The sequence below is a fragment of the Ursus americanus genome, chromosome 25, assembly GCF_024610735.1.
Source record: "Ursus americanus isolate L20-20 chromosome 25, mUrsAme1.1.p, whole genome shotgun sequence".
Lineage (NCBI taxonomy): Eukaryota > Metazoa > Chordata > Mammalia > Carnivora > Ursidae > Ursus > Ursus americanus.
This window is the reverse complement of record NC_142151.1, coordinates 40,685,180-40,700,158: the sequence shown is the minus strand read 5'-3', so window position 1 is coordinate 40,700,158 and position 14,979 is coordinate 40,685,180. Positions and strand designations below refer to the sequence as shown.

The window sequence follows — 14,979 nt, the reverse complement described above, 5'->3', positions numbered from 1 at the left end:
GCCCTGGGGAGAGGACGGTAAGTCAGGCACGGCTCTCACAGTTCAGCTGGCAAGACAGAGTGGTCGGAAGGTTGTTGAGTGTGGTGTAAGAGATGAGGAGGGACATTGAAGCTGAGACCTGAAAGATGGGTAGGAGCTGTTCAAGCAGAGGGACCAGCATATACAAAGGCCTGGAGCTGGGGAGCAAGAGTAAACTGAACATCAATTCAAGAGTAAGGGAGCATCAGTAAGTTCAGTTTAGTGAAAGGGAGGTGTGATATACTTGAAAGATTTTCAATTTTATCCTGAAGATGAAAAGCAAGGGTAGGATTGGAAACAGTTGACGGGGGAAATCAAACTTGCATTTTAAAAAAGATATTGGCAACTGGATAGGCTTTTAGGGTCATCTTTAATCCCTAAGTAGGTTGGTCCTGCTCTGTGCATGTGAGTATTTCTAGTTCTGATTACAAACAGCCAATGCCCCTATCCCCACAGTGTGTAATGGACCAGCTGGTGGGGGACAGCGGAGGGATATTGGAGCAGGGCAGGATAGGATAGGGACAGATTTGAAGGTGATATCTCCAGCCCTGGCTTTGCTTCTCTCTGAAACCTAAACCCAAACTATCTCTCAACGTCTCTCCTTGGGACCACAGAACCTAAGAACATGGTTATTTGACTCCACACTGCACGGTGTCCACACAGAAGTCCTTGGAACTGGGAACTCCTTTTCTGCTCTTCTCTTTTGCTTTCCAGCCATTCTTTCAGCAGAGTTTGGCTTACTTTGGAGCTGACGGTCCTGAGCTGAGACCGAGTGGCCACCCTGAGAGCCAGGTCTGGGCTGAACATTGCAGCTGCCCAGGGAACAGCTGGTTAAGCCCTCAGCAGCTGCAGCAGCTGGGATTCCACCCAATGTTTGAGCTGGGATTAATCCCATTTCCTCCACACACATCCCTTCCCTGTTCTAGTCCCTGGCTAGTCTATAGTATCTCCTAGAAGTTTTGAGACTAAATGTTACAAGTCTGTCCCTGAACTAAGCTGGAGCCTAAGTCACCCACCTTCCCCTTGGAGGGAGCTGGCCCAAAGCACCTTCAGACCATCACAGGAAGGAGGGTGTGGGTCTCTCTCAGACACGACCCCCTTTCTCTCATTCTCTCTATCCTTTGATAAACGGGCTAGGCTGGATTATTCTTTGAATTGTCCGATTTTCAATAGCCGTTAGAATTGTCTAAAGAAGAAGGGGCTCCTTCGGTGGGGTGAGGAGGTAGATTTCCTTTATCTTGGAAAAGCTCTACACCACGGCCTAGAGACTTGGTGGGAGTGTTACGGGAGGGTCAAACATCATATGGGTGGTTGTCACGTGTCAACCACGATTGCTTCTCCCTTAACTGTGATGCTACAGTCGCAAACAATAGGGCTGTATATTCTGTCTGGTGCTTTTGCACCAGCTGTGTGACCTTGAGGAAATCACTTTGTAAGAGATGCCAGAGGCTACAATGCGGTACTTCCAAGAAGCTGGAAAGAAGGAGGTGCCCTGAGATTTGAACAAGGCAAATTAACACACAAAAGAACAAGGCATTTCCTCCCAGGCTCAGAGATTTGACTCCCTCCCTTCAACAAATATTTATTAGGTCCCTGCAAGTACTAATAGGCATTTTACTATGCTAAGGATTTTTAATATTTTTCTAGAGAAACTGGCAGTCATTTGAATAGATGGAATAATTTAATTAGGTTTTAGCTTTGTGAAATGACCTGATCAGATTTGGATTTTAGAAAGATCACTCTAGTTGCTGAGTGGAGAATGGACTAGAAGGCAGTTAGTGAGTCCAGGGAGGAGAGCAAAAGCAAAAAGGGTAGTGCAGTGGTGCAGATGAGAGATGATGCTGGTGAGATACAGAGATGGCAATGGACAATGGAGAGAAAGGAACAGTTGCAGGAAATATTTATATTTGTGGGATTGATAGGACCTAGTGGTTGATAGCATGAAGTAGGGAGTGAAGAGTAAGGAGGATGAGAAAAAGATTCCTCTCAATTTTAGCTGCGTGATATTAATGTATCTAAAATGAAAGAGAAGGGGGCGCCTGGGTGGCTCCGTTGGTTGAGCATCTGACTCTTGATTTTGGCTCAGGTCATGATCTCAGAACCATGAGATCGAGCCCCTAGTCTGGCTCAGCATGGAGTCTGCTTGAGATTCTCCCCCTCTGTCCCTCCCCTCCTCCACTCTCTCTCTCATTCTCTCTCTAAATAAATAAATACATAAATAAATAAATCTTTAAAAAAATGAAATGAAAGAGAAAGAATAATTGATCAGCCAATATCACTCCATTAATTCAAAATGGAATGTGGTAAAATGGACACTCCGTCAATAAGAATTATTACTGTGTGCCCAGAATGATCTTGGTGAGAGAGGTGCCCAGTGTGGTCATTGGTGGGACAGGAATGGTTCTTCAGGCCTCCAGACAACTGTCTGATATACCCCATTGAGAGAGTCCTAATTTTCTACTCATCAGGTAGCAATCTGGTACCTCAGTAGAAAAGGGAGGGCCCCAGATAGAGGACACAGGCATTCTGGGTGGTGGAAAGGGAATGCGATGGATACATTGGCACAGTAGGACCCAGATCAGGCACTCAGAAATTATTGCAAGGCTTTCCTAGCATATGAATATTTGGAGGTGTCCCAAGCAAGTCCAGTTCCCAAATTGGCTAGACTGAGTGTTCTTCCCAGGATCATCTTTCTCAGTGGTGTCCGGGGAGAGAGCCAGACCATCTGCCTTCCTCTGGGCATACCTCTCTAGCCAAATTGTGAATTCACTTTCAAACTAATAACGATAGTTATTATGATGGTGTTAATTCAGCGAATACCAGCTCTTTCTTAGTAGAGTACTTCTCAGTACTCTATTAAGAAATGTATATCACAGGGATGCCCGGGTGGCTCAGTCGATTAAGCATCTGCCTTCAGCTCAGGTCGTGATCCCAGCGTCCTGGGACCAAGTCCCACATCCGGGCCTTGCTCAGCTGGGAGCCTGCTTCTCCCTCTGCCTGCCACTCCCTGCTTGTTCTCTCTCCCTCTCTCTCTCTCTGACAAATAAATAAAATCTTTAAAAAGAAAAAAGCAAATGTATATCACATACATTATTGCATTTACTCCTCACCACAGCTGTGCAAAAGTAAGTATCCGATTCCAGAGGATTTTTTTTTTAAGATTTTATTTATTTATTTGACAGAGAGAGAGACAGCCAGCGAGAGAGGGAACACAAGCAGGGGGAGTGGGAGAGGAAGAAGCACGCTCACAGCAGAGGAGCCTGATGTGGGGCTCGATCCCACAACGCCGGGATCACGCCCTGAGCAGAATTCAGACGCTTAACCGCTGTGCTACCCAGGCGCCCCCAATTCCAGAGGATTTAAGCACATCACAGGGACCACTGGAGACATCTGCTATTGTTGTCCCAACCATTTCATAGAAGAGAAACTGAGGCTCAGAGTAGTGAAGTAAACTGCTTAAGATCACATAGGGAATAAGCTAGGATTTGACACCAAGTCTGGCTGACTGCAACGTCCATGTTCTTTCCATTCTGTTTTGCTGCTGTGAATCGCGTTCCTTCTCCAGGATGCTGCTTCTCAGCCTATAGTCTGGAGAAAATTGTGATACCAGGTGATCACCGGCCCTAATAGGTAATAATTCAATTATTTTGCATATTGCTAGTTATGGTCCCTGGATTGAGCAAGGTCCCCTGAGGGGAGCTAAGTACTTCTCATTTCCCTGAAATGGAGTGGTATTTATCATCTCCGTACTAGCAGAAGTCAAGAGTAGGTGTGGGAGTGAGGGGAGAACCAGACCTAGGGAACATGCAAGGAAGACGCCTGCATGTATATCCTGGTTAGTTTTCTGTGGAGTGCCCAGAGACACATATCCTTCAATGGCCCATCAACAGGTGAATAGCTGGGAGGTGCCCCCAAATCCACATGTCAAAAATCAGTGCATTAATTCAGTACTCTCCCCTTACCCCCACTAAAATGTTCTTCCTCCCATGTCTTCTAATCCTATTGATGGAATTGCCATCTTCCTTCACTTTGTCTGCTTTAATCAGGTCATCAACTTCGCAACTTCTATCTGCAGCGCCCTCTCTATGAGCCTTCACTATCCTTGTTGTTACCTGGTCCGGGCCGTCATCTCCTTTCCGGGTATCGGCCTCCTAATACAATTTCCGCCTCCGGCCCCAACCTCTCTTGGTCCTACGTCCTCTACAGGGCCACTGGTGTGACCTCATAAAGCACAGCTCTCCTTGTGGTACTGCCTCTCCCCATCACCCCACCAAGTTACTGGCAAAGATCCCATTGCTCACTGCAGTGCTACCGAAACCTGGTACTGTTTTCATGACGATGTCCATGGTATCTCTCCACCTATATAAATATTTAGTATTCTTCTTGAATTCTATTGACTTTTCTTACTACCAGCTTTAGCTTCTGTGCAAGAATATTTGTGAAGTCATAGTTTTGGTGTTATAACTATTGTTTTTCCCACGACACATTAAAAATTACATAACAAAAAAAATTTTAAAGACTGTGTATTACCTGAATCATCTTCCATACCACTAATGGTATATTTTGAGAACTCTGGATACTGAATAAAGGTCAAATTCTTTTTAGTAAACTCTACCCACAATGTGGGGCTTGAATTCATGACCCCGAGATCAAGAGTCGTAGAGTTGCATGTTCTATCAACAGAGCCAGACAGACACCCCAAATCAAATTCTTTTTTTTTTTTTTTTTTTTTTTTGAGAGAGAGAACACATGTGCGGGGGTGAGGGAGGGGCAGAGTGAGAGAGAGAATCTTAAGCAGACTTCATGCCCAGCACAGAGCCCCATGTGGGGCTCGATCTCACTACTCTGAGATCATAACTGGAGCTGAAATCAAGAGTCAGATGCTTAATCGACTGAGCCACCCAGTCAAATCAAATTTTTAAAGCTGGCATTCAAAGCCCTCCATGATTTGATTCCAGTCTAATTTCCAGGTTTAATTTCCAGAGAGCCAATACACACAGAGGGCTGCAGGTACAGGGTCCACACTGTATTTCCAGACACTGTATTTCCAGTCTTCCCTTCACTTTTTGCTTCTTTCCCCTAGGGCCTTCACAAGTGGTAAGGCCCCTCTCAATGATCAAGTACCCTGTGAAATCTCTGATCTTTCCAGACAGAATCAAGCCCCTTCCTTCTGTCCTCCCTCCCTCCCTTCCTTCTTTTCCTCCCTCTTTCCTTCCTTCCCTCCCTCCTTCCTTCCCTTCCTTCCTTCCTTCCTTTATTCCCTTCTTCCCTTCTCTTCCTTCTTTTCTTTCTTTTTTTTTCTTGAGAATGGTCTCTCTCTATGCTTCTAACTATTCATACTGTGATGTGAGACTTAATATAATTTTGCCTCTAATCTTTTACTTGATCATTTTCCCCCTATGTCATTCAGAGGTATAGCATTCAGAGTCCTTGGGGAAAACAGATTGCACACTCACATGGGGAAACTGAGGAAAATATAAAGAAAGCGTTGTTCTTACGGTTCATACAGTTGTGGGTGGGGTTAAAGAATATGGACAAGAGTGGTGAAACATTGAGTCTGGCATCAGTGAGGAACACTAGAAGTAGTAACCCCTAGGTCCGAAGGGGCCAGGGAAGGAAGGGTTACAAGAATCCAGAGAGAGCTGTAAGTAGCTGTAGTTGAAGGAAAGGGCCACCCAACAGGGTCTGTGGCCTCTGGTAACCACATGAGTGAGTCCAAGAGAAACAACAAGAGTTGCCAGTTCAACCCACAGGATCGGGAGAAATAATACATTGTTTTTTTAAACCACCAAGTTTTTGTCGTCATTGTTGTTGTTTTTAAGTAATCTCTATGCCTAACGTGGGGCTCAAACTCAGGATCCTGAGATCCAAAGTTGCATGCTCTACAGACTGAGGCAGCCAGGTGTCCCTGGAACCCATACTTTTTAAAATATAATTTATTTTTGTATTTTAGAGAGTAAGAGCACGAGAAGGGAGAGGGGTAGAGAGAGACAGAAAGGGAGAGAGACTCTCCAGCACACTCCCCACTGAGCGCAGAGCCCAACACAGGGCTTGATCCCAGGATCCCAAGATCACGACCTGAGGTGAAACGAAGAGTTGGTCGCTTAACCAACTGAGCCACCTAGGTGCCCTGGAACCCATACTTTTGATACAAACATAATAAAAATGTTTTTACTTTTCAAAGAGATACTTAACACAGTTTCCTGAGAGCATTTAACCTTTATTTTGTCTCAGTTGTTTGAGCCATAGCAAAATATATGACACTGTCACTAGAAATTTTATTCCAAGGCCATTTACCTGCCATTAGGATAGTTTACTTTCTTTAGTTGGTCCTATATTGGTGATCCTTGTATATCTGTGGTCTTTACAAAGTAACCATTTATGCATTACGCTTTAAGGTCATTGATATTTAATAAACACATACCTTCGTTCTGAGGAGTGCAGGTCTTGCAGATTGGCTCGCTGAACATTTATTCCTAATCACCTTCTCTTTTGCTTTCCTTTACTATAGAGGGTAGAAAAGAAAGTGTTAAACTTTCCAGGCTCCCTTGCAGCTAGAGATGGCCTATAATAGTTTGGTTTGAAGAGATGTAGGTGAAAATCTGCTGTGAGATCTTCTCTTTCTGTATAAAAAGAAAAAGCCACAAGAGGAGGAAGCCCTTTGTCTTAGCCCTTTTGTTTTCCTCCTGACTGAAAACCAGAGAATTGGAGAATGATTTAATAAAGAGACTATTTACAAAGGTGTGAACAGGGTGTAGGGAAACCACAGGGGTACAGAAGTACCCTAGGATGAGTATCAGAGAAGCTATTACCAATGTAGGCCTGAAGGGGAGGGAGCAACTAGAAACAGAATAAGAGACTTGTGTGTGTGTGTGTGGGGGGATGTTGGAGGAGTGACTTGAAGGGTGCTAGGACCTTCAGCTGGGCATCACAGATACTTTCCCCACTCCATCTGACCTTCTGGGAGGGCTTCCCTTAGGCTGAACTCTGCTGAGATCCAGGGTGCAAGGTCTGCCTCCTGGAAACAAATCTGGGTGGAAAAGAATAGAGAGTTAATCTGGAAAGACAAACAGCACAAAAGACATCTCACTTATCTTTATATCCATACTGTGCAACACATGGTGCGAGTATCTGGTACAAAATAGGAGACGAGTAAATTTTTATTGAATTTCATTGAATCTAGTTCTTTGATCTACCCTGCAGTGCTTAAGACCCAATCTGGAATCTCCACCAACTCACTCAGGCCAAATAATTCAACATAAAATTGCTGGTCTGCAAAGAACTTCCTTTACCCAGTTGAAAAGGTATTTGGGTCCCTTTCTGAGGTCAGAGTAAGTGGCTCTTTGAAACAACTTTCGTAGACACGGACTTTCTAAAGCAGAAAATTCCACAGTTATACAAAGCCTGTCCTCCGGTACAATCTAACTGCTACATACCCACTTCATCAGGCCCTTCCAGAAGAACTACCTTCTGTGTGCTATCTATATGGCTAAGTCTCAGTTTCCACATCTGTAAGAGAAGGGTGATAATAGCTACCCATCATTCAAGCCTCAGGTACAAATGTCACCTCCTCAGGCTTTCTAAGATATCATATGAAAGAAGAGGAGTACCATACCCCATTACTCTCTGGCCCATTAATACCTTGTTTTTCCTCCCACTGCAGTTGTTAATTTTTTTTTTTTATCATAGCTTATTATTTGTTTATCTGAAGATTGTTGTTCTTCTCCCAAAAGAATACTTGCTCCTTAGGAGCAAAGACGTTATCTGTGTTGTGTGCTGCTCTACTCCCAGCATCTAGAAGGGTGCATGGGATATGATGGTTGTTTGATAAATATTTGTTGATGAATGGGTAAATAATACCAATTACCAGCTTTAGGGCTGTTGTGAATATTAAATGAGATAACAACGAAATGCACCTGGCGCAAAGTAGAACTCCATAAATCTAGCTGTTTTCTTTTCTTTTCTTCTTCTTCTTCTTCTTTTTTTTTTTTTTTTTAAAGATTTTATTTATCCATTTGACAGAGAGAGAGACAGCCAGCGAGAGAGGGAACACAAACCGGGGAGTGGGAGAGGAAAAAGCAGGCTCCCAGCAGAAGAGCCTGATGTGCGGCTGGATCCCAGAACGCCCGCCGGGATCACACCCTGAGTGGAAGGCAGACGCTTAACGACTGAGCCACCCAGGTGCCCCTCTAGCTGTTTTCTTTCTTCTTTTTCCCTCCCTCACCTCCTATATCCAATCATTTAGCAAGTCAGATTGACCTCAGCCTCAAAATGAATCCAGAATTCCCTACTTCATTCATCTTTACCATTCTAGTCAAGCCCCCTTCACCTCTCACCTGAACTACAAGTAAATCTCCTAGCTGATCTCCCTCCTTCCCCTCTTGCTCCTGCCCCCCTCATTCTTCACAGAGAGATTTATTATTATTATTTTTAACCAGGGAAATCTTTTAGAAACACAATTCAGATATTCAGATCATCAACTACCTTCTGGGTAACCAAACTTCTTTACATGGCCTGGCCCCTGCCATCCTCTTAGACTTCATCTGCTTTATGTTGACACACACTCTCTCTCTTTCCCTCGCTCTCCCTCCCTTTCTCCTGGAATTTAACAAATTTATTTTCATCGTAGCACCCATAGCACTGATGGATTCTTCTGTCAGAATTTTGTTCTAGCTGGCTTCTTATTGTCTTTCAGACCTCAGTTTAAATAGGAATTCCTTTGAGAGGAAGTATTACTAATCTAATGTGGTCATTTCTTATTATACCACCTTTTATTGCACTTAATAGTATCTAATACTAGGTTTTAAGCTTTGTGAGCATAGAGACGTCCGTCATGCTAATCGCTCCATCCCCAAAGCTAGAACAATGCCTGAAACATATAGTATATACTTAATAAATATTTGTTAAATAAATGAATGCATTGATTATCATGACGACAACAAAATTTCAGACGACCTGGCCACAAATTCTAACAACTTTTTCAAGAATAAGAATAGCATTTCCGAAGATCCTGGTAGACTGTGGAAATTGACAATAAAAGATCTGGGGCCAAATTCGGGGGGGGGGGGGACAGAGGTACTGGTATTTGGGCCTTTTTTTCCCCTATCCAAGGATCTCAGAGACCTCGCAAAAGGGAAGCCTAGAATCTTCTGAGAAGGAATTCCAGCCCAGCCACAACGGGTATTTTTCCATTCACGATTCTTCTCAGCCACTTCTGCTAGGTTGAAAATGCGCAAACACCTCTAGGACCCCGGGCTCCTTTCTGTTTCTTTATGAATGAACCGGCTCTAGTCTGCGCAGTCGCAGCTCCTGGTTCTCCTGCTCCACGTGAGGCCCACCCTTCCCTCCCGCTGGCGGCCCCGCCCTTATCCTTTCTAACGCACCAATGGCGAGCGGCCTGGGGGGCGGAGCCCGGAGCGGCGCGGCACTGTAGATCCCCCGGCGCCCGGCTCCCTCGCGCTAGTCTTGCTGTGTTGTGATCACGTGGCCAGCTCCGGGCGCGGCGCTTGTTTTGGTTTCCCTCTAGCTTGTCCCTGGCAGCTTCGGGGTGAGCGACTTTGCTGTGCCGGTTGTTGCGCCTGCCTTATACTCTGATCTCCTCTTCTTAGGGCTCTTTCAGCCCGCAGTTCGGCAAGCCCTTCGGGGCCGGCTCCTGCCATGCCGTTAGTTCGCTACAGGAAGGTGGTCATCCTCGGGTACCGCTCTGTAGGTGAGTCTCCGCCTTGGGGAGAGCACCGACGCACCGCGGCTTTGTGGCCAGAGGAGGCGCGCTGTCGCGGAACGCGACCCAGAGAGGAATGGTGGCATCGTTAGAACGGGGTTGTAGGACGAAGATTGAAAGGATGGAGGAGGAAAGGCTGGGGTGGTGGTAGTGTGTGGAGGGCTGCAGGAAGTAGGAGCATGTAAGGGTTAATGTGGGCTTGGTTGCAGAACACCAGAGTGGTCTCCAGTGTTACTCTGGGAGGGGTGGGGATGGGGTCAGGATTTGATGACGGGGGCGCGGTCTGTGTGGGTGGCAAGTCTCAGGTGTCCGGGTGAGGGGCAGACCTGATCCTAGGGGAATCCCGGATCTTCCCAGGGTTGGGGTGGGGAAAGACGGCAGGAAAGGCTTCCTGCGGCGCTACTGAATGCATCCGGTGGCCAGGGTGCAGAGACCCAGGACGAAAAGAGGGTGAGGGTAGGCTAGGTAAAAACATTGCATGGCACCCACAGGCTAGGGCGCTAATTTGGGGTCCTCTTTAGTCCTGGGCCACAGCCCGGAAGGACAGAGGATGTAAATGTGGATGGATGATTTGGATACAACTACCACTGCTTCCCACAGGGAAGACATCTTTGGCACATCAGTTTGTGGAGGGCGAGTTCCTGGAAGGCTATGATCCTACAGTGGAGAACAGTGAGTAGATTTCTTCCCTAGGGGTGGGGCAGGGAGGTCTTTGTTACCCCACCCAATTCCGTAATTTGGGATTTTTCTGGTGCCAGGGGCTGATTTAATTATCCACTAAATCTAATCTCTTCTCTAGCAATCCTGTTCTATGAGTTGAGCTAGAGTGTGGATTTTGCAGGATACTGCATCCAGGATGGTTTAGACTAGACAATAAGAACCTTAACATTGTCTCTCCAGCTGCTGGAGAGCTCCCCGGACCTTGTCCATCTATATATCACCTGTAGGGTTAAGAACGTATCGGGGCACACATTGCTAGCCCTACAAGGCACCTCACAGTCAAGTTTTCTTTTCTTTTCAGCTTACAGCAAGATAGTGACTCTTGGCAAAGATGAGTTTCACCTACACCTGGTGGACACTGCAGGGCAGGTACCAGTTTGGGGTAGGGTAATCTAAACGTGGCAGTTCAGTTGTGGGAGATGAAGTCTGGTTTCCTCTGTGGCTCATCTGTAAAGTAGTATTAAAAGAAAAGCATTGTAGCAGCTGGTAGTGTGCAGTGCACATTGGAACTACTCGGTAAATACTTGTGGAATAGAAATGACTGAGTAGGGAGTGCCCCAGGGAGGGTCCCCAGGATGCAATCCACCAACCTTTGCCATCTGACTGTTGTGTATCTAGGTTGATGTTTCTGTTTCTTGTCAGGATGAGTACAGCATTCTGCCCTATTCATTCATCATTGGGGTCCATGGTTATGTGCTTGTGTATTCTGTCACCTCTCTGCATAGGTAAGTGACCAAGGTTATGAGTGGGGGACTTGGGAGGATCTGAGGGCTGTCCCAGAATAAGTTTATAGCTCCATTTCTTGTGTTTAAAGCTTCCAAGTCATTGAGAGTCTGTACCAAAAGCTACATGAAGGCCACGGGAAAACTCGGTAAGTGGCCCTGGGGGATAGAGACATAGTATGGACATGAGGGGATGGAAGAGAGTGGAGGGTCTAAGTGAGGGAGGAGACCAGGACAGATCCTGTCTGATCTGCTGGGGGGGTTGTCCAGCCCTGGTGCGAAGGAAGTTGGGTTCCATGTGGAGTGGGAGGGGTTCCTATAGTAACTGTTATTTCTTCACAGGCTGCCGGTGGTGCTAGTGGGGAACAAGGCAGATCTCTCTCCAGACAGGTACGGAGATCTCGATAGCTCAAGGTAAAGGAAAGTGAGATGGACTAGCAATCAGTCAGGCTCTAGTCCTGGCTCTGCCACTGATTTGAACAAATCATTTCACCTCTTTTCATTTCTAACGTGAAGGTTAAGACAAGATAACCCTTTTCTTGCAAAAGCTATAATTTCATATTTCAAGCCTCAGTCCTAGGCTTCTGAGTTCTCCTTTTTCTCCTTTCTCAACCCACCTCCCAAAGCTCAGAAGCAGGATGGGTCAGATGAAGTCTAGATTCTATAATTATTTTGCAGAGGACATGGGGACATTGCTGTCTTCCATCTTCATGTTCCAAATGTGCTTCTAGGGAGGTCCAGGCAGTTGAAGGGAAGAAGCTGGCAGAGTCCTGGGGTGCAACGTTCATGGAGTCATCTGCTCGAGAGAATCAGGTGCTTGGCCTGAAAATTAGGGGCAAAATCAGGGTAGCAGTGTTTTTCTTATGGCACTTCTTGGTGGTGAGGATGGTGGGGAGCGGGGTATGCACCTCAGAGCTGGGTCGTATTGGCAACAAACTGACTTTTTTTTTGTCCTGAATCTTTGTGCCTTGCAGTTGACTCGAGGCATCTTCACCAAAGTCATCCAGGAGATTGCCCGAGTGGAGAACTCCTATGGGCAAGAGCGCCGCTGCCGGCTCATGTGAGCCCTCAGGCATTGGGTGGCCACCTTGATTCTGCCTCTGGCACTTGCCAGGCTCTAGCGGGTGTAGGCCCTTAGGACTTCACGGGTATGGTTGCCAGCTGTGTCCCCGGTCCTCTGGTCACACAGTGTGGTACCCTCATGTTTGCACACTTTTCCAGGCTCCAGTGGCCTGGTTGTCAATGTTTACAATGGGGCAAGGATGTCTCACGGGCACTGGCCTCTAGTCCTCTGTTTTTGGTAAATGAATTGTTACAACCTGCAGGGTTGGGATATGAGTCCTAAGCAATGTTTATTTAGGACCCAGTCTTCTGTGCAGGTTTTGGGTGTTGGCTGGGTAAAGGGAGCTGGGGATTCCTGAAGCGGAGCTGGCTCCCTAGGGTGACAATGTATATATGCAAATAAACTGAGAAATCTTTTTGTCGTTGGCTTCTCTGTATGTGGGGAGAGCTCAGGGCCAATATCTCCTTTTCCAAGGAGTGGTGACTCTGCCTTTTGGTGGGGAATCAGGGCTAACTTTTTCTTCTTCTTCATTCCTATTCCTTACTCCTCACTCATTCAGGAGGACCATTACCCTAAGACTTACTACTTAGTTTTTCTCACCTTTCTTTTCTGCTGGGTTCTCCTATACAGGTACCGGCTGGCTGCCACTCCCATCCAAGCTTGTAGATGTTCAAGATCCCCTTAACTACAGAAACACCACCCTCTAGTGGCCAGCTGCCACATGCTGACCTAGCTTCCCTCCTGGGCCTTGGCATTCACTGGCACTCAGAGAGAGGCTAAGGTTTGGGGAGGAAGGAAGCCCCTCATCCTAGTGATGTAGTAATTGAGAAGGAGTGCAGAGGCAGGGACTGAAGTGTTGGTGAAGATTTTGGCTTTCTAAGAGTTGAGTAAAGTAAGAAATAATGCCCCTGGTGTATATCAATCCTTCTGCTCCCCGTGTCCCCAGAGCCTTTCATTAAATCAATGTTCTTTGGTCTTTTCATACCTTTGGTGACCTTTTCACACCCTTCACACCTTTGGAATCATGCTGCTTTTTTAGGTGTCAAAGGGTATTGCTTCTATTCTTTTTTTTTTTTTTTTTTAAGATTATTTATGAGAGAGAGAGAGAGAGAGAGATTGCACTCTTGCATGTGCCTGAGCCTGGGGAGGGGAGGGGCAGAGGAAGAAGGAGAGAGAGACTCTCAGGCAGATTCCGGGGGCTCGATATGACACTGAGATCATGACCTGAGCCAAAATTAAGAGTCGACTGCTCAACTGATTGAGCCACCCAGGCACCCCTACTTCTACTCTTTCTTATTAACTGGCCATCTCAGTAAGAGGCTGGACATTTCAGCTAGGAAGAATTGGTCCTATCTGCCTCTACTTTTTCTGCTCACCCACCACCCCCATCGGACCTAGGGCCTAACTGGCCTAATACCTCCTCCAAGGACTTAGAAAGGTTACTGGAACAGTATCCTTCACAGGGAGGACACAGACTTCTCTTGCCACCTGAGGAAGTCTGAGGTACTCTGTCAATGCACTTAGTTGGGGAGGATGGGCAAAATTTTAGCAGTGATCTTGCTAGTGCCTGACTCTAGGCTAGTTGGGCATACAGTTGGGGTGATTGTCATGCTAGTTTTTAAAAGTTCTGCCAGCTGCTTTTGCATCTCTAATCTAGAATCTAAAAAATAAGGACCTCTGGAAGGAGCATTCTCCAAAGAGCAATCTCAGTGGTTTAGGATTCTTTTTAGGGTTGTCACCACGCTCTTTGCTTACATTAAAATTAGGTCCTTTTGCACATCTGACCTGGAATACTCATTATAGGTTGTCTATTGCCCTGCTACCATTTCCATGAAGTCTGGGATAGACTTAGAAATGTTTGAAGTTTTCAAAAAGTGTATCAAGCAATCTCAAAGGCCTGATAAAAGTAATGAATAATAGTTAATGGCTAGGTTGGAATACTTTTCCACTTAGCTGTGTGACCTTGTGTGGTCACTTAACCTGGCTGAGCCTCAGTTTCTCATTTATGAAGTGTAGTTAAACCTTCATAGGGTTGAGGTGAGAATTAAATTGAGGTGATATATTAAATGCTTAGCACAGTCTCTCATACAAAATAAACCCTTAAGAAATGGTGGCCGTAGTGTTATTGGATGTCTTTTTGGTGAAAGTCAGCCTCCCTGCCTCTGGATATAAAGTAGAGAGGGACCTTCCATTTTCCAATTTTTTAAACAAGTGTTTATTTTTAAAGATTTTATTTTTAAGTAACCTCTACACCCAACGTGGGACTCGAACTTACAACTCCGAGATAAAGAGTTGAGTGCTTTATTGACTGAGCCAGCCAGGTGCCCCCATTTTCCAACTTCTGTCTCAGTTAATTTATTCATTATAGCTGGGACAGGTATTGGGTCGCTGCTGGACTTTTCTGCTGAACTAGACCTGACTGGGCAGCGCAGGGCATATGATGCCAATGTGGCTAGCACAGGATATGCCTAGTTCTGGTCCCTCCTATGAACCTGGCTGGTTGGCAGGGATTTAGGTTTTCTGCACTGTCCAATGTGGAAGTCACAATTCACATAGTTTAATATAGTATTAAAATTAAACACAAAGTTCCTCAGTTGCACCACCTACATTTCAAAGTGCTCAATAGCTACATGTGGCTAAGCCAAATTAGACAGTGTAGCTATAGTGCATTTCTATCATTGCAGAAAATTCTGTTGGACAACACTGTAAACCCTTTCCCACAAAACCAGCCCTGT

The 14,979-nt window shown here is 45.8% G+C and overlaps 1 protein-coding gene across 2 annotated transcripts; it reads left to right on the top strand.

Moving 5' to 3' along the window:
• Positions 1-9,573: 9,573 nt before the first annotated feature.
• Positions 9,574-12,646, top strand: RHEBL1 (RHEB like 1). Of its 2 annotated transcripts, none has more exons than XM_045800810.2 (8): positions 9,574-9,727; positions 10,340-10,411; positions 10,761-10,828; positions 11,102-11,184; positions 11,274-11,330; positions 11,524-11,571; positions 11,913-11,994; positions 12,156-12,646. In XM_045800810.2, exons 1-8 carry the CDS (start codon positions 9,676-9,678, stop codon positions 12,243-12,245), a joined length of 552 nt encoding a protein of 183 aa, XP_045656766.1. In that variant the 5' UTR covers positions 9,574-9,675; the 3' UTR covers positions 12,246-12,646. The 2 variants fall into 2 exon arrangements, with proteins under 2 accessions (XP_045656766.1, XP_087711547.1); XM_087855421.1 differs by having other exon boundaries at positions 11,913-12,027.
• The last annotated feature ends 2,333 nt before the right edge of the window (positions 12,647-14,979 follow it).